The following is a 23,662-nucleotide window of genomic DNA, read 5'->3' on the forward strand; positions in this document are numbered from 1 at the left end:
GGGAAAGCAAAAAAAAAAAATCTATTGAAATAAATAATATTTTGCGATGTAGTGAACAATAAAAACAGCATCCTTTTAGTTTAATGTTAATAATTTGAAAATTAAAACTAAAAGGATTTAACTCGATGCGCTCGCATCCTCGACATGGTATGCGCATATGCTACACTTGTAGGAAGCCTAAATGATGCACAGAGCATCCATTTTCCAGGCGCAACTAGCCGTACCCTACGCATTTCTACATTAACTGCCACCTCTTGCAGTGCAATCCTTATCCGCTGCATTTACAGTGTTCAGGAAAAGTGAAAAAAAATCAGGAATTGAAGAAAAATCAAAATAAAAAACCAGGCTTACACACTCCAAGTCCAGCATATAATTATCAAAGGTGAAAAAAGGGTACAGTTCCTCAAAAGATTTTAGCAACAGACCTCGTGGAAATCAAATTCTGGATCACGAGCTTTGGAGAATCCATAAACATGGATCATTGGCAAGGCATATTCTTTATCTTTGGGTTTATCCTTGAATATCCCCCTGAATGCATCTGTGAATAGAGGAGGAAAAAACATAGATAAAAAGAATCACGTAATTCTCAAAATTCATCAATTTCAGAAACAATCTGGTTCTAGCTTAAAACTATCCTGGTTATTCAAATTCGGTGCACCAAATTGCTTGTCAGGTAACAGCATCACTTGCCACATACAGGCTATCCAAGAAAATTAAGTACATGTTTCTTAGCAGTAAGTACACTTCAAACAAAATGAAATGCTCGATCAGCAGTGTGTTTTGAAGGGTAGCTTCCCATTATTGTATGTCCACAAACAAAATTATTGCATTCTTAGAGAAGTCTGTATCAAAGAAAGTGTGACTGGAAAACTAATGGCATGTATTATGATTGCACAGAAATGACCAGATTGTGCATGCAATTTTTAGAATCTAAACATTCGGTCCAGGAAAACTTTGCACACCTAGATACTCCACTGCATCGTTTGGCAAGTTCATGACCACCTGTGTGATGGACTGAGCTTTCTGACTGGCATACATAGCATCGATGAACCTTCTTCCATCCATGTTAAAGATCTACAAAATGGCATGTAATATCCTTATTATGAAGCATGTTGACAAGAAACAATTGCAGCTAGATACCTACAACAATTAACCTCAAGCTTCATGCCATAGAATTAAAGATATGGAAGTCAGATAACTTATGAAACAAGCTGACTATAAAACACTGCTTGACAGCACGTGAACCGCTTTTTATATGGTATTTTCACTCACTAGAGGCCAACATAATTGGCTGAACATAATGCATCTTTATTCCACGAGAATTCACGTTCAACAGCTCAAACTTCCGAACAGAGAAAATGGTAGGAGATAACTATGAAGTAATACTATATGGAGCTGAATGATCTTCTAATTAATATAGGCAAAAGGAAACTAAAGAAACCACAAATGGAAGTCACTATCATACCTCAATATGCCTCTCAAGCTTGTTCAGAACACTATTTTTCTCCATATATTGAACTGCACAAGGGTTCAAATCATTGGCGTATACATGTTTCACTATCTTTGCAGCAGGTAGAGCTATTGGCCCAACTCCAGCAAAAACATCACCTATCAATCATGTCATAAACATGACCGGAAAAAAGGTTAGTAAATTGATAAAAATATTCAATGGAGATGCAGGGAAAAACTTGAAGATACAAGTAAGCAAGCAACTACATTCAAATACAGACCAATGGTAAAAAACTACGACCTAAAAACTCTTAGCATACATGAAAAATCTTCCAAGTACGTAAAAAAAAAAGGTAAATATTAAAACATACAAAGGACATCAGTGCGCGTAAAGCCATTCAGAAGTCTTTGCCTTTCACTAGCAAGCCTGGAATTCCAATAGCTGCATCAAGGGGGAAAAAATACATAAGTCCTTTCTGCCTCTATGTCTTTTATTGGTTACATTAAATTTGAAATTCTGGGAAATAGTTTTTCAATTACATCCACTTCAAACTCTGCCACTCAGGACAACATAAAGATCATTCAGCAACTGCAGAGAGAGAGATAGAGAGACAGTGGAAGGTAGAGAGAGGGGGAGGTATAAGATCCAGTATAGGTTAAAGAAACTTTCGATGACTGCAAGAGAAATTTAAACCTGGAAATTTGGGTGCTTTGGGAGGGGTTAGCCCCTGAGACCCTGTAAACCAGCTTCTGGACAATTAATGTATGGTCAAAGCTTTACCACTCCCATATTATGTAGCAGACCTAATTGATTATAAATATATACAGCTAAGGCCTGTTTTTTGGGAGTATCAACTATAAAATAATGTTCAATACTGACAATTGGGTGTTCAAAACATGGACCTCAAAAACATAAGATGATAAATACAGAAAACTGAATGAAGCAGATTCCTGACTGAGAAGGGAATAGAAAGAAGTGCCTTTTAAGATGGCTTTCTGCTAAACTCGAGAAGAACAAGCATCTAAATATTTCAGTTGAATGCTCAATTATGTTGCAAGTAAAGTGAACATACACTGCTGCTAAATCAACATGGAACCGTAATCCATTCTCTACTACCATGGTAACGAGGGAGTGATTTCCAGCTAAAACTTCAAGCTGCATTGTTCTGTAGTCATTATATATGACATCAATCTTATTTACAACTGTTTGTATCTTTGGCTTATTTTTATCCAGCACTACCTGTAGGAGAAGATGTAATCATTAAAAAAAGTAGTTCAGGAAATATGTTTCAATTCCACGGTTAATCTTCAAGATTGTAAGACTAGAAGTTCCTGGAATGAACCTTCGCTATAAGCTTCTTGTATGGCAGATGCTCATCTCTCAGGTTCAGATGTGCAATATGTCCAACTGTTTCAAAAGCTGATGGGATAATCATATCCCGTGGCAGTAAGGCCTCCAAGATCTGTAAAGCTGTAGTTATTATAAACCAACATGATTTTGCAACACTCCAATAACCCAGTGCAGTGCGAGAATAGCAGATGCTTTCATGGGCAACAGTTTATAAAAGGCAGTACACAGTCAACCAAGTTTAAGTGCATGCAACCCCAGCTGGAATTAGAATAGCAATGGTCAAACTTCAACTCAGCTCAAGCTTAGGATCCTACATGACCTCAGCTTGATTCGACTTCTTTAAGCATGCAAGTTCAAGTTTGGTCATTTAATTAAAAATAACATTGATTACCAAAGCAAATAGTTTTACATAAACAAAATTACTATGAATTAAAGTAGCTAAAGGGAAAGAAAAAAGCTAAGGAGTGTAGAGATTAAATAGATAGAATGGCATATAAAACTCTATCTTCAGAGTCCTGATCAAACCTGTTCACAAGCCAATCAATAAGTCATAAAAATATTTGGCTAAATGATCATGATCCTAAAATGAGGCTTGAAATTTTGGTCCCCTTTTAAATGAACAAGCTGAGCCAACCGAGGGCTGTTCATAAACTTCTCAGTTCCATTTACAGCCCTGCAAAAGGGACTCCTTACTTTTTTTTTCTTTTGGTTTTTTTCCTGAATAACAATGGGACATGCATTTCTGGAAACCTGCTATTTTCATCTTTTTTCCCCTATTTTTGGTAACTGAATAACTTACAAACAACCATTGATGTATTTTTTCAAAGAACACATAAAATCAACCTAGAAATCCTCTGAGTTGGAAATTCACTTAAGTTACTTCACATCATATAAGTGTAAGAGATTGACCATCAAAACAGAGCAAGCGAACACATCAAAAAAAGCAGGTACCCTTTCTGTACCTCATTCATCTGCCAGTAATCATAAAACAAAGTCAGCTTGCATCTAACAAGATTAAAGGTAGAAGTTGAGTTCCCTCTCATAGCTTCTTGTGCCAGAGCCTGGTGTAAAGGAGGAGAATGTTAGGTGTTAAATCACAAACAAAGAGGGAAAAAAATTGAAACCTGCCATCGAAGCATATGTTGTGCTATGGAGCATGTTATATGAATAAAAGAATAGACACATGGCAGTTTTGCAGAATTAGCTGTATAGGGCAATTTCCTTTGAGGCAACAGAACAAGGAGTGCCACCAGACACTCCAGTCTGAAACTTACATATCAAGGTTGTACACATAAAACAAGGGGAGAAAAGGAAAGCATGAGACATTTTCTAAGCGTTGACAGGAATGATATTTGATCTAGAAAAGCTAATAAAAATATAAAGAAAAACTCTCAATTTACATACAGACTATTTGCAAGGTAGGGGGCTCTGTCTAAAAGGTGACATGAATAGCATACATCATTAAGGTTAGCTGAAAATTGAAGATTCACAGGACATAAATTCTAATGGCTGAGGAAAGGAAATTATCTCATAAGAAGCAGCCATACAAATCCCACCATAGCAATAATGCTATGAATATTTTAGGGAGAAATAACAATCAAGGCTCAGCATACTGCTGCATATATTTCACACCTGGAATCAATATGATCAACTTCCAGGATTGGTCACTGGGATTGTTATCAATATTCCACAAGAATTAGTCAACTCTGATGTATTCTCAGAATCTTGATGTATGCTTTTGACTTCTGTAGGTTACAATACCAATAAGAAAGCAAAACTCATTTAGCAGTTGAAATATTCAGGCAATCTTGAAACACATCACTGATCCTAGTCAGTCAAACCAAAAACCTATGATTTGAAACACAACTTTTGATTGATTATCTGTTGTGTGGGTTTCACCAAAAACAAATACTGAATGTGAAAACCAAAAGAAATAACAGCTGTGCTTGTGGTCCACAGGCCAAGGGAGTGGGATAACCAGTTCAATTTCAATCAATAAAATTGTCTTATAATGTAAGTGGACACATCTCAGTTCTTGCACCAATTCAAACACACATCATTGCTTTGGTGCAAGTTTTATATTCCTCCTTTCCAAGATACCTTCTTTATATATCTTCAGTATTTTCCACTCGTAAAAAAGACATGGGGAGAGAAGATAGCAGATTGCTTTCTTTGCAATAGTTCAATCACAGAAGTTTTCATTGCAAAAATCATTTCACACATAGAATTGGAAATCAGTGTGTCAGGGGCATCAGATAACATGTCCAAAGCTATAATTACTTGTCTTTGATCATAGTGCATTAGTATCTCCTCTCCATGGTTCTTCTGCCACGTCAAAAATCAATTCACATAAACTGTCACATATTTTTCTATACATGCAAATAAGATGCTTATTTCCCTATTTTATGAATGTTCTGTGCTAAATTCTTCGCTTGCCAGAACCAAGAAAGAGTTAATAGTTTTACTTCTTTTCCACATGACATTCTACAAAATTGTGAGATCCTATACTCACAGAAGGCAAAAAAGAAACATCATCAAATAGCATGCTTCACTGGCTTCCCAAATTAAGTACGAGGCAAAAACTTTTCTCCAGTGAATCAGCTGTCCTAAAATTAGGGCATAGACCAGGTGACAATGGTAAATAATCATACTTAATAAAGCTCAACTGTTCTCCTAATGTATATGCCCTAGCTAATCATAGAATAGCACATTAAGTACAAGATATTCAAATTACATCCTAATGAGAAACAATTAGTTGTTTTTTATGCTTGCCAAGGAAACTGACAAGGAACAGGCCACGCAATTAATAATGTAAGGAAGACATCAGAGGACTGCCAAAATCAAAAGAGCTTACGGAAAGAATACAGAACAAGACAAGCATGAAGTGGAAAAAACTAAATGCTAACCAACATCAACCAAAGTATGATGGCAGCTAATTATACTTCTGAAGAGTCAGTTACGCAAGAAAAGCAAATCACAATCCTGATTCATGGCGAGACACATTAAACACAAAACAAGAGCAATAAAAATTGCAGTATGGAAAAACGAAAGACCTTCAAACTGACTCACAGAGCAACTAAGTATTTGGACTAGCCACCTTGATAGCTTGGGGCAACTCATCCACTCCCTTCTCCGCATACCTCTCGTCCAAAAGCAACAACCTCGTCGACCCCATCCATTTCCCCCTCCCCTTGAATTCATCCCCCAACAAGCCCTTCCAATCCCCTCCTTCCTCCTCTTCCACAACCTCCACCACAGAAAATTCATCCCTCCTTTCCCTCTCATTTTCCTCCCCCTCTTCTCCTTTTCCTCCCATCTTCTTCTTCTTCTTCTTCCTCTTCGGCCTCGAAATCTTTGCCAAATTCCTGAACTTTATAAACCCCCTTGAATTGAACTCGTTCGCCAATTTTTCTCTAAACAAAACAGGACTTAGTTCTTCACCATCTCCTTCTGCTTTCCCATAAATCCTTCTATTAAAAGCATCAAAATTCTCTTCATCTTCACTTCCTTTCTCTCCCAACAAAGAAACCATACTTTCTTCCATTTCGTCTCCAGGTACTCTGGCAATGTTTCGAATCCGCGGCCAATTCAATAAATGACCACGAATTCTGCTCTCCAGAGAAAAACAGTCCTTTGCAGGAACTCTAAGCGCAGCAATATCAAAAACCCGAGTGAAGTCATCCTCGTTTATCATATTAACATCATCAGGGCCCTCTTCTTTTTCACCTTCCTGGTCTTCTTTGCATTGATAAAGGGGTTTTGGGCCAGAAAGAGATTGATATTCTTGTTGTTGCCGCCGCCGCTGTTTCTGTTGAGGGCAGTGAAGTGAGGTTTTACCCTTTCGAAGGGAGGGTCCATATGGGAGGGTATTAGAGGCTATGGTGGGTTTTGTAAGAGAGAGTTTGGGGAACAGAAAGAAGTGAGTTGGAGAGAGGATGACTGAGTTGGGTCTGAGAAAGAGTCTAGTGAGCATTGTTTTTACAATGGATGTGGTGTCTGTGTGTTGAGAGCAGGATGAGTGGTGTTCCACGCGGTCGTAAGGATAGAGAAAGGTTTTAGCGGGTCTCTGGCTTTAACCATTTGTTTTTAGCCAAGAAAGGATTTACCGGTTCACGCAAGACAAAACGAAGACAACACTTTGGTCCTGTTTGTCTTCGGCGTTGCTATGCTTGTTTAAAAAATTAATTTTATAAAATAAAATTAATATTTTTAAATTATTTTAATATTAATTGCAAATAAATTTTAAAAAATATTTTAATTTATTTTCAGACCAAAAATATATTAAAAAGAAATCACTACCAAAACACTATTTTATAATCAAAATGATGCAATAATAAATTAATTATATGTTTTTAAACAAAACATCAACCTTGACAAACATATTTGCTGCTAGAAATTTTTAAGGATGTTGCTCAATTTCACCAAATCAACTAATATAAATTATGGTTTTGTTCTAAAAAAGTTAACTTGAAATATAATTTATATATCATTCCAACTCTAAATTAATTATATTTTATTCTAAATATCAACCTTGGCGTTAATTAACTCTTAATTCAAATAAAGGATTATTATTAACACCAAACTATTTTGGCCAATATAGATCTTTCTCATTTTGTTTAGAATCATTTTTTATGATTTAATTTCTTTTTTTGTTTTCTCATCTAAATAGTTATTAACCTCAACTATCATTTATTTGAAAATCTTGTTCACTGTCTTTAATATAGTATAATTAAAATCAGATATCACTCTATCATTTTCTTTATTTATTTTGGCATATAATCTTATATTGATATCTTTAATAACCTTAATCATTCCCTCGTAAGATTTCTTATTCAATTTTTGATATTTTATGCTTCAAACTTCTTTTATCATTATGTCTTTATCTAGTATTGAACTATAAAATGTCACGATTTGATCTTTCATTCACTCTTATAATTTCATTGTAATTATCTTCAATTATTTTTATTTTGATTTTATATTTCTTTTTATTTTTTTAGAAAAAAGCTTATATCTTTTTTCGACTATCTTATTAGCCTATTCCACTATTCCTTCAAAGAGTAAAAATCTCTCTTCTACAACTATAAACATGCTTCTTCTTTTTTTCTATATCTCTTCCCTTTAAATGATTGATTTTCTATTTTGTTTTTCACCAAGACATCTAATAATTCTTCTCTTTTTCTTTTTTTAATCTAATTTTCTAATAATTTTGATTTTTTTGTGCAATAATTTCAAAGAAAAAATCATATTGTAATTGCTAATTATTTTGGGTTTTTTTATTCTTGTCTTGGTTAAAAGGACCTTTTTTAAGCTGGGTATTGAGTTTAATGTGTGCAATTTGTGTTCCACATTTAAATCCAAGACTGCCGCCACAATTTTAGATTTGTTATTCTAGATTTATAGTAATGCCATAATATAACTCAATACACAAGAAATAATCAAATATTTTAATGCTCTGAATATAGATAAAAACTTAATAATTCAAGTTTTGATTAATGAAATGCCTTTGCAAAAAACATGAACTAATATTTTTGATGGTTTCTAGTTTTCTTGATAATAACAATTGTAAGCCCACTTATAATCTACTAATTGTCATCTTCATATCACTTGCCTACTCGTTGATGCCTGCTAATGGACAAGTTTAGAAGTTTTGTAGATTTAATTAATATACAGTGTAGTTGTTGATTTATTGTTGTTTTTTTTATATTATTATCCTTCTTCCTTCTTTAATCTTTTTTAAATAGGGAAACTATAAAAAAATATCTAATAACCATTTATTTTCTTCATTTTTTTGGGTTCAAGGATACACACTTTTATTTTTTATGACAATGTGATTATGTTTGAAATTATAATTGTGGTTGTTTTTTAAAATATTTTTTATTTAAAAATATATCAAAATAATATGTATTTTTATTTTTAAAATTTATTTTTTATATTAGTGTATAAAAGTGATCTAAAAATATAAAAAAAATATTAATTTAAAATAAAAAATAAATTTTTTTAAAAATATTTTTAAAACAAAAAAATAAACAAAACTGACATACTAGTTTTCCTTTTAGAAGCATATACTATATCCACTCTATATCATGTATTTCCTTTCATTCGACGTCATTCCCCTATGTAATGCTGGTTCAATTCATAACCAAATTTTATTAATTTTATTATATAATAAGCAGTCAATAATAAATTCTATATAAAAAATGAAAAAGGAAAGTAATTTCCCTTCTAATCTTAGAAAGTCCAATATAACATACCACAATTTTTCCCATGTCACAATGCATCATAGTTTTACTTGATGCAGAAAGAATAACTTCATCCAAAACTTTGCTCAAGCTTGCAGCGTGACATATTCAAAATGTTATTCTAAAAATAAATATAATGGATATAAATGGCAATCATAACATTTTAATGATTAATTTACAAAAACCCTATGCATTATTGCTTGTATTTTTTTAAACAACATTGTCATTAGTTTCCACTCTTTTCCATTTCTTCTATTTCTAGGATTTTTTTTTTCTTTTTTTCAAGGCAAAAAAGTGTGTGACTCATTGGAAAATTGTTACCTTTGAATTTCATTATTACTAACCCTATTCTCCAACCCAATGCTCTCATTACTTGTGCATATGAATTTTTTTTTTTAAAAAACAACAAATATATATTTAAATAAGAATTATTCCAATCATATTCTTTACTTTCAATAAGTATTCTATCACAACCAAGAAAAATAGCAAGAAACAACCTTCGAGAGTGGATGTTTAGGCACACCTTTGTGTTAGATCCTTGGAAATTATTACTAGCATATAGGTGTCAAAGTTGTACCCTCTTAACAGGTTAAGTTAAGACCTGATTGTTTTAATGACTAGACTGCTTCGGCAAAAGACTATAATAAGCAAAAATCCAGCAAAATTTAATTAACTCATCGAGTTGATGTATAACTTGAGCGACTCGGTAAAATCTTATTAAGATTTTTTTTTTAAATATATTTTTTTCTTAGTTAAAGGCTTTTTTTTATATATATTTTTTAGTTAGTTATTAATTATTTTTAAAATTTACTATATAAATACTAGAAAAATATTTTATTTTTTCAATTTAAAATTTAAAATCCTTTATTATATATATATATATCTTATATTTACAAAAAAAAAATATTTTTTTAATTTGAAGTCTTTTAGTATATATATATATATATTATGTTTATAGAAAAAAATTATGTTTTTTCAATGTGGAATAAAAAATTTATTTGATTTAAATACTTTAATTTAAAAGAATAACATACTAACATAATATTTTTTCAATAATAAAAGATATATTTTTTTTAAAATAATTTTTTAAATTTTATTATTTATAACATGTATAATTTATATTCATATGAATTGTTTTTTATTTTTTTCATATAAAATATTAAAATTTTTATTTTTATTTTATATTTTAGATAGATTTGAGTTGACTGGGTGAACCATATAACTTAAAACCTAACTTTTTGATTGAGCCAACTTCTAGTTGCTAGACGTATTAAAAGTTTTCAAAATATTTTGCAATGTTTCCATCTTGAGATATTATTAATTTTCCCTCCTCAGTAATTCAATCCATCTTTTGTAATTGATGATGGTGCACGTGTTATCAATAAGTGTTCTGTTTTATTACTTTAAAAAGATAACATGTTTTTTATTTTATTTGTTTAAAAAAAACATATATACCATAAATGGAAAAGGAAAAATATCATGAATGCTTTAAGAAGCTTTATTACTCTAGTGGAAATGGACAAAAATAAAGTTAGAGAAAATAATTAAATTTTTTTAGGGTTCCCAAACCTAAAACCTATGGTTTGTGCATCATCAATTTTCTATCAAGAGCCCATTCAAATTGTCATTGGATTCCATCTAAAGTATATACTTTATGCTATAGAATTGTTGATATTAATGTGCTGCATGGTGACTTAGACTAGTTTAAAATAAGTAGAGTTTATTGTATACTAAAAGTGTGTCAGGTATTATATATAAAGTGCTTTTAAAAAGTAATTTTTATTTAAAAATATATTAAAATATCTTTTTATATTAGTATATTAAAAAAAAATATTTGATTTGTGATGAAGAGTGAATTAAATAAATAATTTTCTATAATCAGATTATGTTGGCTTATTAAAATAATTTTTTTTAAAATTTTTATCCCTTCACTCTCATCCCATTTCTTCATAAATGATTAAAAAGAAATACCTACAAGATTGTCTTTTTCCTTTATCCCTTTTCTTTTCTCTCGTTTTTATCAAAAAAAAAAAGCATTTTAAAACACTTTACTGGTAAACTTTCACATTGTGATGAGAGAAGATAAAGTGGAGGAATTAAAAATTTGAGGTGATTCGATTTTTTTTAATAGTTAGATGGTTTATTGGAAAAGGTAACAGATTTTTTTTAAAGTGTTTTTTTATAAATATATTACAATAATATTTTTTAATATTAATATTTCAAAAATATACAAAAATTAATTAAAATATATTTATTTAATTAAAATATGTTGAGCCACAAGGTCAAATAAATCTGAGATTGAAAAAATAAAAATCGAGACAGTGTACAATGAGAGGGAAATTTCCTATATGAGCCCACCTTTTTGTTTCTATCCCCTTTGAGGAAAAAAGAAAAGAAAATGTCTCTCAAATTTAAGCAAGTGTGTGCTTCGTCAAGTTACTTTTACTTGAATCAGGATTGAAAGTCTCGGCTGTTTGGTGGTGATTTTATGGTTATTTTTTAAAAGTTATTTTTAATATTAATATATTAAAATAATTTAAAATTATTAAAAAAATATTAATTTAAAATAAAAAATAAGAAAAAACTTTTAAATTTTTTAAAATATTTTTAGAACAAAACAATAAAGAAGGATTGAGATATAAAGAGTGAAAGGGTGAAAGGACACACATTAAAATAATAAAATTAAAAAGCTGAAACGTCGAAAAAACAGTGCTGATGTTGTTTATATGTTTTTTTATCGTAATTTTTTTAAAATGTAAACTAATATATAATAATAATAATAATAAATTAAGAATTATATATGTTAATAAATAACAATAAATCTTTTAAATTCAACTTAAACCATGAAACTAAATAAAAATATTATATTTTAAGAAAAAATGACATATGTTTATTATAATTTAAAATTAGATTTCTAAATTTTTAATTGATTTAAATTAATAAAATTGAATTTTATCTTACCAAATGAAACATTAACTCAACATTAAAATTCATTTTTAACATTGTGAGAGTCCTATGTGAAATCAATTAAAATAAAACATCAAATCTAATTACAAGTTAATTTAATGCAAAATGATTAATTTAAAAATAAAAAGGGTAAGTGATAATTTTTTTTTTAATAATTTAAAAATAAAAAGGGTAAGTGATATTTTTTTTTATAAATTAAGAATTATATATGTTAATAAATAACAATAAATCTTTTAAATTCAACTTAAACCATGAAACTAAATAAAAATATTATATTTTAAGAAAAAATGACATGTTTATTATAATTTAAAATTAGATTTCTAAATTTTTAATTGATTTAAATTAATAAAATTGAATTTTATCTTACCAAATGAAACATTAACTCAACATTAAAATTCATTTTTAACATTGTGAGAGTCCTATGTGAAATCAATTAAAATAAAACATCAAATCTAATTACAAGTTAATTTAATGCAAAATGATTAATTTAAAAATAAAAAGGGTAAGTGATAATTTTTTTTTTAAATATTATGAATAATTATTAAAAACCATAATTAATTGTATTTATAATTTCAAGTACTATTTTATAGTTTATCGAAGGTTAATTTGGTAAAATCAAATAATAATTATTAAATAAGAAGCAAATGACATAATAAATAAAAGAAAATGAAAAAATGTTTGAAAGATAAAAAAATTAAATAAAATTGAGATGCTAAAAAAAAAGTTTGAAGTACCCAACCAAAAACAAAAGAAAAAGAAAAAGAAAAAAAAAAGTGTTAGTTTCCACCGAAAGTTTTAATGAAATAGTAACAGTGGACCAAAGATCATGGACCCAATTGTTAAAATCCAATTGAAGAACTTACCCATCCAAATTCAATTTCAGCCACGTCACCAAGTACTCTCACACCCTCAAAGACGTGCTGTGCTCTCTACTCTACAAAACCCTTCTCCTGCTGCTCACTTCTCATTTCTCCCTCACAAAATCAGAATCAAAATCAACTCTTGACCTTGCATTTTCTCAGGGCAAAGCACAAATTCTCCACTTTTCTCCCCCCCTTCGGGCAAAGCACAAATTCTCCACTTTTCTCTCATCCTCCTCCTCCTCCTCATGGAGGCGTAAATAATAGAAAACACAGACAGCTCTCTCTAAAATTCTCTTCAAAAATTAACGTTTCGATACGATAAACCCTATGGAGCTGCTCCGATCGAATCTCTCTCGGGTTCGGATCCCTGAACCAACTAATCGCATCTACAAGCATGAGTGCTGCGTCTCCTTCGAAACTCCGGTATTTTTTCATCTGTTCTTCGCTTGTTTTCCGAAAAACTGCTATTTTTCAGCGAAAAGACCGCAAATTTGCGTAATGTAGATGATAACTCACTGAGTCCCATTACTTGCTTACTGTGACGTTTTTGTGGTTCACTCAAATGTACTGAGACCCCGTCAATAGCTTTTGTTTTTGGATGATTTTTAAAAGTGTGTTTTCCTTGAAAAATCATAATTTTTAAGCCTTTTGATGTGTTAATGTGAAAAATGATAAAAAATTCTGAAAAAAATTATTTTAATGTATTTTCAAGAAAAAAACACTCTGCATCACAATGCCAAACAAACATTCATTATTTGGTTCCCGAGCAAGTGAGAGAAATAAATTTCCATTTTATTCTGTATTTTTTTTAAATTTTATGTTATTTCGTTGCACTGAAAAAATTCTTTATATATATATATATATATATATATTGTTTTGATGAATTTCAGAGGGCTGAAGGCGGGTTGTTTGTCGACATGACCACATTTCTTGCTTTTGGGAAAGATTATGTGAATTGGAATTATGAGAAAACTGGAAACCCTGTTTATTTACACATAAAGCAAACCAGGAAGGTGGTCCCTGAAGATCGGCCTTCCAAGAAACCAACTCTTTTGGCTATAGGTAATCAAATATTTATGTAATTTTATTGCTGCTTTCATGATCATTTAATGTTTATCAATGACACTGGGGTGGTCTTAGAGAAGATTGGGGGAATCGATATTGGGACTTGGTTATGAGTTGCAATCACCAATGAATACAGCTTGTTGAGAGACAGAGCATGCATCTGATTGGATTTGTTATATTGTTTAGAGAGTGATTTTGTAAGAGGTGTATTTATATTGAAATGAAAACTTACAATTTAATATTTAAGCTTTTGGGTTTGATGTGGTTCTGCTTTGGTATAGATCCTTTTGTTTTGATCCCCCTATTGCTTATAAGGAGAACTGGCTTAAAAAAAGAATTTCAAGCATTAAAAGCACCTCTTTGCTTGCCATCAGATAGCTTCCCCTCGTTTCTCTCAAATATATAAATTATCTTTTTGTAGGTGTTGAAGGGGGATTTGACAACAATGAACCTCAATATGAAGAAACTCACAATATAGTTATATTACCTGATTATGTTACTTTTCCATTCCCTTCAGTGGAGTTGCCAGAGAAGGTGCATTATTGTTCATTAGTCATTTCTTTTAGTTTTTTAATATAAATAAATTTTTACCACCCAGAAGAAGACCTTATTGTGGCTAGTGTTTGCCTAATACCGCAGGTAAGGTTGGCTGTTGATGCTATCATAATGGCTGAAGGTGCAGAGAGGAAAGAGCAACTTGCTGCCTGGACAGCTGATAAGAAGCAAGTTAGTGCATATGCAATGAATTTACCACAGATTGACAATGGTGTTATTGTCCCACCATCTGGATGGAAATGTGCCAAGTGTGACAAAAAAGATAATTTGTGGCTAAATCTTACTGATGGAATGATTCTTTGTGGGCGAAAGAATTTTGATGGAACTGGAGGCAACAACCACGCCATTGAACATTACAAGGAGACAAGCTACCCTCTTGCTGTGAAGCTTGGGACAATTACCGCTGATCTTGAAGCAGCAGGTGATACCAACTTGCATTGTGAAGGATTTGAAATTTCCCATATAATAATTTTCTCTGCTTAGCTATGTGCTTGCATTTAAATGCCAAAATCATGCATCTTTTGAATGAAGGGTAGAAAGTCAAAATTGTATCTGTTCACTCCTTGCACCATTACAAGCAGTTACATGGTTCATTTTTTTTAATGTTATTGTGTATGCTACACCATTAAGCAATGTGATGAGTGTACTCAACTAGGAGTAGATTCCTAAAAGAGGCAGAAGTTAGATGCTGGGTCAAAATGATAGTTGCCCACATGAAAATTTGTGCATCCTTCCATTTGCTTGATGTATGTTCTTTAATTGAGTGTCATGAGTGATTTGAAGGTTACTGAGGACAAATTATAGCATGTATTGAACAATATGAAGTGGATTAATGATTGTGCACTATGTATGTGATAAGTAAATCTTTGTCTGACATCTCTAACAGGCACCAAAGGGTGCTGCTAGAATAAAACCTCACAATCTCTACAGTGTATCTACGCTTCTGATTTCTAAAAGGTTTATCTGTAGAAGTTAAAAGTCCTTGTCCAGTAATCTTGGGAAGATGATAGGATCTATCTGTAAAACTTTTGCCACAATTTGATGTTATGAGCAGCTTTTAACTTAAGTAGTTGGTGCATTATTGCTTATTAACAAAATGCAATTGCAATTGGCGGAAAGTTAGAAATCATAGACTAGGAAGTTGGAGCATTAAAAGAACAGAAACTGGGGAGTTTACTTTTTGTGATGATACATCCTAATCATGCACTTGCAGCATGTTTGAAGGATTTACTTGCCTTCTTGAAAAGCTGCTAGGTATTCCTCAGTTATGTTTCTAATGAAATTTGAAAGAAATGAACAAAATGCGATGTTGTAGAATGTAGCAGCCAAGCCACCGAGCATTAATTTTGATGTTGTAGAGAAATTTAAAGAAATCTTGACATCTCTATTTATATTAGTCTTAAAATCCTTTATGGGAAATGATTCTTAATTAAAACTAAAATCCTTTATAGAAAAAGGATTCCTAATTAAAACTTACCTAATTAATAGAATCCATGTAAAATTAGGATTTCGAAATAGTAAAATATTAAATTAAATTAAAAGTCGTAAATATGAAAAAGAATCCAAATACAACAAGGTAAGTAAGGACAATCCCGGATAGTAAGTTCTGAGCCTTTTTTGAATGCCTTTCCGATCTCTGATCATCATGCAATTTTAACCTAATAGAAAACAGGGCCTTCAAAATCTTTTGTTAAAATTTCAGCTCGATCCAATGGATGGATTAAAGTTATGCTTGATTTACCAAGCTGCATATTGGACTCTTCTTAAACTCTTCAAAACCTAGAAATCTTAACCATTAATGAAATAATGCAATAAACATTATTATGCCAAGAATATGGAAGAAATTTCCCCGTGCCAAATTTTTTATTTTTAATTAAGTAGCTTAGGAAAATCTTGAAGGATGAAATTAAGGCTTGTTAGTATTGAATCGATGTTATAATGGTGCCCAATGGTTAGTTAAAGGAAAGAGATCTAACTTTAACATTGAAGGGAACACATAAAACTCATAGACTAAGATGGACAATACACAAATGTGCAAGCGACTGGTAGAGACAGCCTGGGAATCTTGGGGCTTTGCTGACTTTCCATAGTTAATTCTGCTTGTATGGATTTGTTGTCTTGTTGATTTGAAGAAGAGAGAGAAAAGGTGTCTTTGGTTTAACATTCCATACACCAGTTTTTTCGTAATTATTCTTTGAGGATTTTAGGTGTCTTTGGTTTAACATTCCATACACTCCAGTTTTTTCATAATTATTCTTTGAGGATTTGTTTTGCACAACCTCAGAACTAACCATTTGTACATATTGTGGTAGCGCAGATGTTTTCTCATATCCAGAGGATGATAGTGTTGTGGACCCGCTTTTAGCACAACATTTGGCATTTTTCGGCATTGATTTTTCTGCCTTACAAAAGGTTAGTCATCTGTGCTGTTTACTGTGAACTATTAAGCGGTACATATGACATTTAGGTTGACCCTTTTTTAAATGTTATTATCAAGCAATTTTCATGCCATTCTCTTTATCCTTTTGTGATGATGGATGAAATGGAACTATTTTTGACATTACCCTTGATTTGGAAGCTTAAGGAAATTTGTACCTATATTTATTCTATGCTGATATGAGTATTACAGGGAAGTTCTTGTTATTCATAGTTGGTAGAGTTTTTGATAACAGTGAATAAGAAAACTAATGGTGTAAAGATGGCCATCTATATGCATTTGCATTATGGGGACATGATCGGTTTTTGGTCTATATATTTTATGCCACAATGATATGTTTTGACAATATCATGTCTTAATGATCATCAGTATTTCACATTCGCAGCTGTAGTTTGGAAATAATCAACAAAGTTGGAGGATTTTGATTTTTAGTCAAGTTTTGAGCAGCTTTGTAAAACTAAACTCTGAAGAGCTCTGGTTTGTCTTATATGCGGTTTGGAATGTGTTTCTATTGGTTTATGTTTCATTGTGTTTGCTGCATTTTTGTCACAATTTATCACTTGCTATTAAGGAGCAGGCATTATTTTTCATTTAACATCATCTTTTTGTCATTTTGGCCGAGTTTGCCAGTTTTTGACATAATTTAATACCATGATGTCTCATCAATAATGATTCACCCTTCAGGTTTGACCAACTACCAATATCAATTTCTTGTTTTCAGACTGAAATGACTACTGCTGAGAAGGAACTTGACCAGAATACCAACTTTGATTGGAACCGAATTCAGGAAAGTGGACAGGATTCCGAACTCATTCATGGACCTGGTTATACAGGACTTGCGAATCTTGGAAACAGGTAACCTTGGACTTCATCAAGTGATGTCTTGAACCATGCATTTGTTTGGCTTTCATGTTTACTAATTTTGTTTTTCCTGGCAGCTGCTACATGGCAGCAACAATGCAAGTTGTGTTCTCAACACGTTCCTTCAATTCACGGTTAGTCCACATTAAATACGAGTAAAAATGCAGATATTCATAGATAGCTATATTTATATGTATATAAATGTTTCTGCATTCACATGCGTGTGGTGCACAAACATAAACATCCACCAATCACTTTTAGGTCAGACATTGTGCTTATTTGTTCATTATTTGGTGCAATAATGTCATCAGATACTACACTAACCAAAGCTTAAAAATGGCATTTGAGATGGCTCCTGCTGATCCAACTGTAGACTTAAATATGCAGCTGTAAGTATAAAGCAGATTAAATGTTATGCAATTTTTCACTTGATAATTATAAAACGAAATTCCTGCTACTCATCTCTGATGTTCATTATGTGGCAGTACAAAGCTGGCACATGGTATGCTGTCTGGCAAATACTCGGTTCCAGCACCCGAGGTATGGAAAATGGGACAATATGATGTGCTTGATACAATAGATCACTTTTTTTTTCCCGATAAGCATTTTTCTTATTTGTTGTCCAGAAGGATGATGGAGAGAGTGCTGCTATCTCAACAACCAATGTAAGCTTTCTATTTAACTTTTTCCTCTTTTATTAGCTCTGGATTTTGTTGCTGGAGATTTAAAAATCTTAAATTGCATTATGAGATGAATAAGCTGTTATAATTCTTGTAGAATTTTAAGTTTTTGAATGTCATGGATATAGTTACCAAATTCTGAATTATTTCATTTCAAATGCAATTTTCAGCTAATTATATAAGCTTTTTAAAACACAGATTATAGCTCAATGCGTATGATTTTCTTGTATATGTCACACCCTATTGTCTTTTTGCTCAGAAATATGCCTTAGTTGTTTTTCTTATCTCACTTTGTTTCCCTTTTGTTTTCTCTCTCATTTATCTTCTTCTATCCTTCTTCAAATAATAGAAACAGGAAGGTATACCCCCTCGTATGTTCAAAGCAGTTATTGCTGCCAGCCATCCTGAGTTTTCTTCCATGAGGCAACAGGTATGAATCAATGGAAACTGCAAATTTGTTGCTTTCCACATGCATGAATTACTTTTAGAAGATGAACATTCTAAATTGTATAATAAAGAAGCTATGTGAATCGTGAAATTTCTAAAGTCTTCCCTTCGAGCTATTTGAAAATCATTCAACTTGAATTATGAGGTTATGAATTAATTTCCCCCCTTTTTGGTTGACAAAAATAAGAAATAAGAAGGCTCTAGTTATAGTATAACTGGGTTTTGTACAATTCAAATTTGACATCAGTGATTTTATAAATTGATAGAAATCTGTACCATTTTCTTTGGGTGCATGAAGATAAATTTTCTCGTGTGCTGCTTTTTTGTTTTGGAGGGGCGAGTGGAGTGTGGGATTCTTGTAATCTACCTCTATCCAAAATAGATCATTGCAATTGTTGTCTGATCCTAAAATGAAAGAATAGGTTTTGAAAAAATGGGTTTCCATGCTTGGGAAAGAAGAAAATACATGTAGAAACATTTTCTTTGAAAAATGCATTCAACCTTCACCAAATATGCCATAGTTAGCATATAGAGGCATGTTGAAAAATCTAGGAGAGAGGAAGTCAATTTGGTGATTAAATATTTAGAATCATGCAGAGGGTACAATTTACTAAATATTTTTGTGTCTTAGCTGCAAATAAAAATAAATAAATATCGGTTGGGTGGGTGGGGGGAAGCCTAATAGACAACCATTACTGTTGAACAACTGATTTCGAGAAATATAATGCCCGCATATTTGTAGGATGCATTGGAATTCTTCCTACACTTTCTTGATCAAGTGGAACGTGTTAATGGCGGGAGTTCTGTGTTGGATCCTTCAAGAAGTTTCAAGTTTGGAATTGAAGAACGTATCCTGTGTCCATCTGGAAAAGTTGGGTTCAATAAAAGGCTTGACTATATTCTCTCTTTGAATATTCCCCTACATGAAGCTACGAATAAAGGTGTTTTTTCTTTGTCCTATCTCCTTCCTCTGAAACATATACCTGGAGTTATATGTTAACAGTGTACATATGTGGGAATTCAGAAGAACTAGAAGCCTTCCACAAATTGAAAGCAGAAAAGATTTCTGAAGGAAAGGATGTGTAAGTACAAATGTTTAGCAATCCTGTTTTTATTTTAAATTTTGTCTTAGTTTAGTGAGTTGTTTCAGGTCCAGTGATGAAATTGTGCGTCCAAGGGTTCCCCTAGCAGCATGCCTTGCTAATTATTCAGCTCCAGAGGAGATACAAGATTACTATAGCACTGCCTTGAAGGCTAAGACAACAGCACTGAAGTAAGCTTTTTGATATTTCTCTGGTTTATAATGATGTCATTAGTATGTTCAGACACCCTGATGCAGAGCTAATTTTTTTTTCCTTTGTGGATATATGCTGCAGGACTGCTGGTCTAACTTCATTCCCTGATTATTTGGTGTTGCACATGCGAAAATTTGTATTGGAGGAAGGCTGGGTGCCAAAAAAGCTTGGTAAATTTTAGATGGCTTCAACACTTTTCTTACTTTGTTGGTCTCTACAATACAGATTTTTAATTATTGTTGATTGTTTTTATCTGTTCAGATGTCTACATAGATGTTCCTGATATCATAGATATCAGCTACATGCGAAGCAAAGGCCTTCAACCGGGGGAGGAGTTGTTACCAGATGGGGGTACACAATACTCTTTGGAATTTCCAAGTTCTTTATTTTATTTGATTTTTTCTATGGAAAATTTGGGATAAATTTTGTAGATGTAACGGGTTAATTCATTCAAGTTATCCTACATGCTAAGTATTTGATATTGTGGTGCAAGGTGTTTTTCACTTGAAAATGCATCAAAATGATTTTTTTTTTCAATTTATTTATTTATTTTTGACATCATCACATCAAAATCATTGAAAAGCACTAAAAAAGCATCAATGTGATGCTTTTTCAAGTGAAACGCTCTTTTGAAACACATCTAAAAACAGAAGCTACTGTATTCCCAAACACTCACTGAACCACAATATGTCAACGCTGTAACAGCTCTGCTCATTACATACTTGTCACCCTATGCCTTGAATTGTTTTTGTCCATTCTCAAATTAGGGAGAAGGTGTGGGGAAGAGGTGAGTGGCTGAACTTTATGAGTGACCTAGAATTCCCACCAAATTATGAGGTGCATTTCCACTGGTGACATTGCGACTAACCATTTAATCAACTGTTCACAAGGAGATTGCATGTTAGTTGCTCACTAGCTTTAAACTGAATTAAGGTGACCTGTATCATTTCTTCCATTATTAGAAAACCACTGACAATTTTTCTCAAGTAAATTTTGTTTTCAATTTTTTGTCCCTCTGCTGCTGAATAACCCCCTCAATAAATAAACAAACAAATAAATAGAAGAAACAAAATTGAAGTTGTTGGGCATAGAGACTAAATTGTTGATCTTTCTTTTTGAGAATAAATTGTTGCATTGTTGCATAGATTGATGCTTGTGTTTCTGATCTGTGAAACCTATGCTCTTGTGTTGTTGTTGCCACTATTTAATGGTGGTATATGGCCATCTATCTCAGTTTTTTGTTTTGGGCAGAGATTTAGAGCGGTTTTATTTTAATTCTTCTTCCATGCTTTCATACTGCACAGTCCCTGAGGCAGAGGTGGAATCAAATAACCCTGTGGCTAATGAGGATATTGTTGCCCAGCTTGTCTCAATGGGGTTCAATCATCTGCATTGCCAGAAAGCTGCCATAAATACCTCAAATGCTGGAGTGGAAGAGGCTATGAATTGGTTGCTTGCTCACATGGATGACCCAGGTATATAAAATGTATGCTTCATTGTCAGGGAACTAAGCTTCTATTGAGATCCAGCTTCGGCGGATGTGATGTAGGAGGTAGTAATACAGTTTCTGTAATTGATATGATAACATGCCTCTTTCAGATATAGATGTTCCTGTTTCCCAAGGGGCACATGGTAATGAGGTTGATCAATCGAAAGTTGATACTCTACTATCATTTGGTTTTCAAGAAGAAATTGCTCGGAAGGCACTTAAAGCATCGGTAAAGATATGTTTCTTGTTCTTTTAGGCTTAAGGATTACATTTGGCAACATTGCTGTATAAAGAACTGTGAAACTAAAACTATTTCATGATTTTTTTATGGGAACTCTCCAGGGTGGTGACATTGAGAAAGCTACAGATTGGATATTCAACAATCCTGATGCTTCTGTTTCATCTGACATGGACACCTCCACATCAAGCTCTAAACCTACTCCTGATGACACTGAATTACCTGATGGAAGAGGGAGTGAGTTGTGAACCCTTGTCTTCACTTTATTGATCATAAGCATTTTATAATGCTCACTTTTTTTGAATCTTACATGGCTGCTTCGATGGAATGTGTATTGTTCCTGTGCACATGCTATCTATCTTATGTGGCCTGGTGCATTTTCTATTTGCATTTCCCTTCTGTAGTCATTCTTTTCCACTAGAAATCATTATAGCGGCCTTAATGGAGATCCCTTAAATATTTGGTGTTCTATTTAATTTTCAACTTAAAGATAGGTTAAGACTTTTGACTATTGGAAGGACAAGGCAAAACCTAACTTTCTTTGGTTCAATAATGTTCTCTTCAAATTATGCTACATAAGTCTTTTCTTAGAGCCCCCCCCCAACCCTTTCTTTCTGTCCATGAGCTTTTATTTCTATTCCTAGAGTTTTCAGAAGCTCAGATTTGATTGGAATGTTATGTATCTGCAATGGATTGCCAGCATCTGCTGTTATTTTCTTAGAACTGTTAAATCATACATTTCTCTACATAGCATCGTTTCCTTTATCTGAGTCATATAACATCGATCATTCAGATCAAGACCAGCTGTTTAGCATTTGATCTTGGTAGCACTTTTGAGCGGCTGGCATTCGCATTAAGGAGTTTGTATGTGGCTTAATGCAGGGTACGGGCTTTTTGGGATAGTGAGCCACATGGGAACCTCTACGCACTGTGGGCATTATGTTGCTCACGTCCTGAAAGATGGCAGATGGGTAATCTTCAACGACAACAAGGTTGCGGCCTCCATAAACCCCCCCAAGGACATGGGGTATTTGTACTTCTTTGAGAGGCTTGACAGCTGAATTGTGTGGGGTTTGACATTTTGGATGGGGGAGAGATTCAGCGGGAGAAGAAACAAGATTTCGGTCATTTGGATTACTGACAGTTGACTGTCCATGGGTTCTTGGCCTTGCATATTGTGGCTTGATGGAGCAAGTCTTGCCTCTTGACCAGAACAATTTTCCTATGTACGTGACCTTAATTCTAGACATAGTTGATCCTCTTTTCAAAATAATATGAAAAAATCAAATCATTGAACATATGAGGGTGAGTAGTATTAGAATTTGAATGTGGAAACATGTGATGACCTGCCATCTCCTTCATCTTACTCCTTTATCTGTCAATATCAATGATTTTTGTTATCTCCATATTCAGATAACAAAAAAGAACTTTATTTTGTTATTCTTCACTGATACTGCCTCCCTATTTTCTGCAATTCACAAAGAGAATACATTTTCTAATTGACCTTTTTAAGCTCTTAATATTCTGTAAATCTTTTAAAGGAATTCTGAAAGAAGCACATTCCTTTATCTTTCGTTCGATTTTAGGATGAACAGTGTCTTGCAAATCCACCTGGAGATTTGCTTTACGTTTTATTCCTGCAGCTAGGTGTCGTCTCATTTGAGGATGCATACTCGCTTGCCTTTTAACCATCAAACCCATTCTATTTTTTATAATTGGGTTTATT

At 32.6% G+C, this 23,662-nt stretch overlaps 2 protein-coding genes across 4 annotated transcripts; one reads left to right on the forward strand and one right to left on the reverse strand.

Moving 5' to 3' along the window:
• LOC105129143 (Met-10+ like family protein) lies at nt 1-6,861 on the reverse strand. Its single transcript, XM_011031085.1, has 9 exons — nt 5,898-6,861; nt 3,763-3,861; nt 2,793-2,912; nt 2,523-2,689; nt 1,821-1,891; nt 1,466-1,608; nt 963-1,074; nt 426-538; nt 1-275 (listed from the first exon to the last, which is right to left on the reverse strand). Exons 1-9 carry the CDS (start codon nt 6,771-6,773, stop codon nt 108-110), a joined length of 1,869 nt encoding a protein of 622 aa, XP_011029387.1. The 5' UTR covers nt 6,774-6,861; the 3' UTR covers nt 1-107.
• A 6,042-nt stretch (nt 6,862-12,903) lies between these two features.
• Nucleotides 12,904-23,379, forward strand: LOC105129144 (ubiquitin carboxyl-terminal hydrolase 14-like). Of its 3 annotated transcripts, none has more exons than XM_011031086.1 (21): nt 12,904-13,040; nt 13,079-13,292; nt 13,760-13,931; nt 14,356-14,468; nt 14,574-14,910; nt 16,807-16,901; nt 17,648-17,781; nt 17,865-17,921; nt 18,099-18,176; nt 18,273-18,327; nt 18,414-18,452; nt 18,817-18,897; nt 19,657-19,855; nt 19,939-19,996; nt 20,065-20,187; nt 20,291-20,379; nt 20,471-20,560; nt 21,514-21,684; nt 21,809-21,927; nt 22,041-22,173; nt 22,819-23,379. In XM_011031086.1, exons 2-21 carry the CDS (start codon nt 13,197-13,199, stop codon nt 22,995-22,997), a joined length of 2,418 nt encoding a protein of 805 aa, XP_011029388.1. In that variant the 5' UTR covers nt 12,904-13,040; nt 13,079-13,196; the 3' UTR covers nt 22,998-23,379. The 3 variants fall into 3 exon arrangements, with proteins under 3 accessions (XP_011029388.1, XP_011029390.1, XP_011029389.1); XM_011031088.1 differs by having other exon boundaries at nt 20,071-20,187; XM_011031087.1 differs by having other exon boundaries at nt 18,417-18,452.
• The last annotated feature ends 283 nt before the right edge of the window (nt 23,380-23,662 follow it).

This window comes from Populus euphratica, unplaced genomic scaffold (assembly GCF_000495115.2).
Source record: "Populus euphratica unplaced genomic scaffold, PopEup_1.0 scaffold86.1, whole genome shotgun sequence".
In the NCBI taxonomy this organism is placed as follows: domain Eukaryota; kingdom Viridiplantae; phylum Streptophyta; class Magnoliopsida; order Malpighiales; family Salicaceae; genus Populus; species Populus euphratica.

Coding starts and splice junctions, on each gene's coding strand:
- LOC105129144 (XM_011031086.1), top strand. CDS start 13,197: ATGGAGCTGCTCCGATCGAATCTCTCTCGGGTTCGGATCCCTGAACCA. Junction 18,453..18,816: donor CTGCTATCTCAACAACCAAT/GTAAGCTTTCTA, acceptor TTCAAATAATAG/AAACAGGAAGGTATACCCCC. Junction 21,928..22,040: donor GGAAGGCACTTAAAGCATCG/GTAAAGATATGT, acceptor GGAACTCTCCAG/GGTGGTGACATTGAGAAAGC.
- LOC105129143 (XM_011031085.1), bottom strand. CDS start 6,773: ATGCTCACTAGACTCTTTCTCAGACCCAACTCAGTCATCCTCTCTCCA. Junction 1,609..1,820: donor TACGCGCACTGATGTCCTTT/GTATGTTTTAAT, acceptor CATGATTGATAG/GTGATGTTTTTGCTGGAGTT. Junction 276..425: donor CAGAATTTGATTTCCACGAG/GTCTGTTGCTAA, acceptor CTGTAAATGCAG/CGGATAAGGATTGCACTGCA.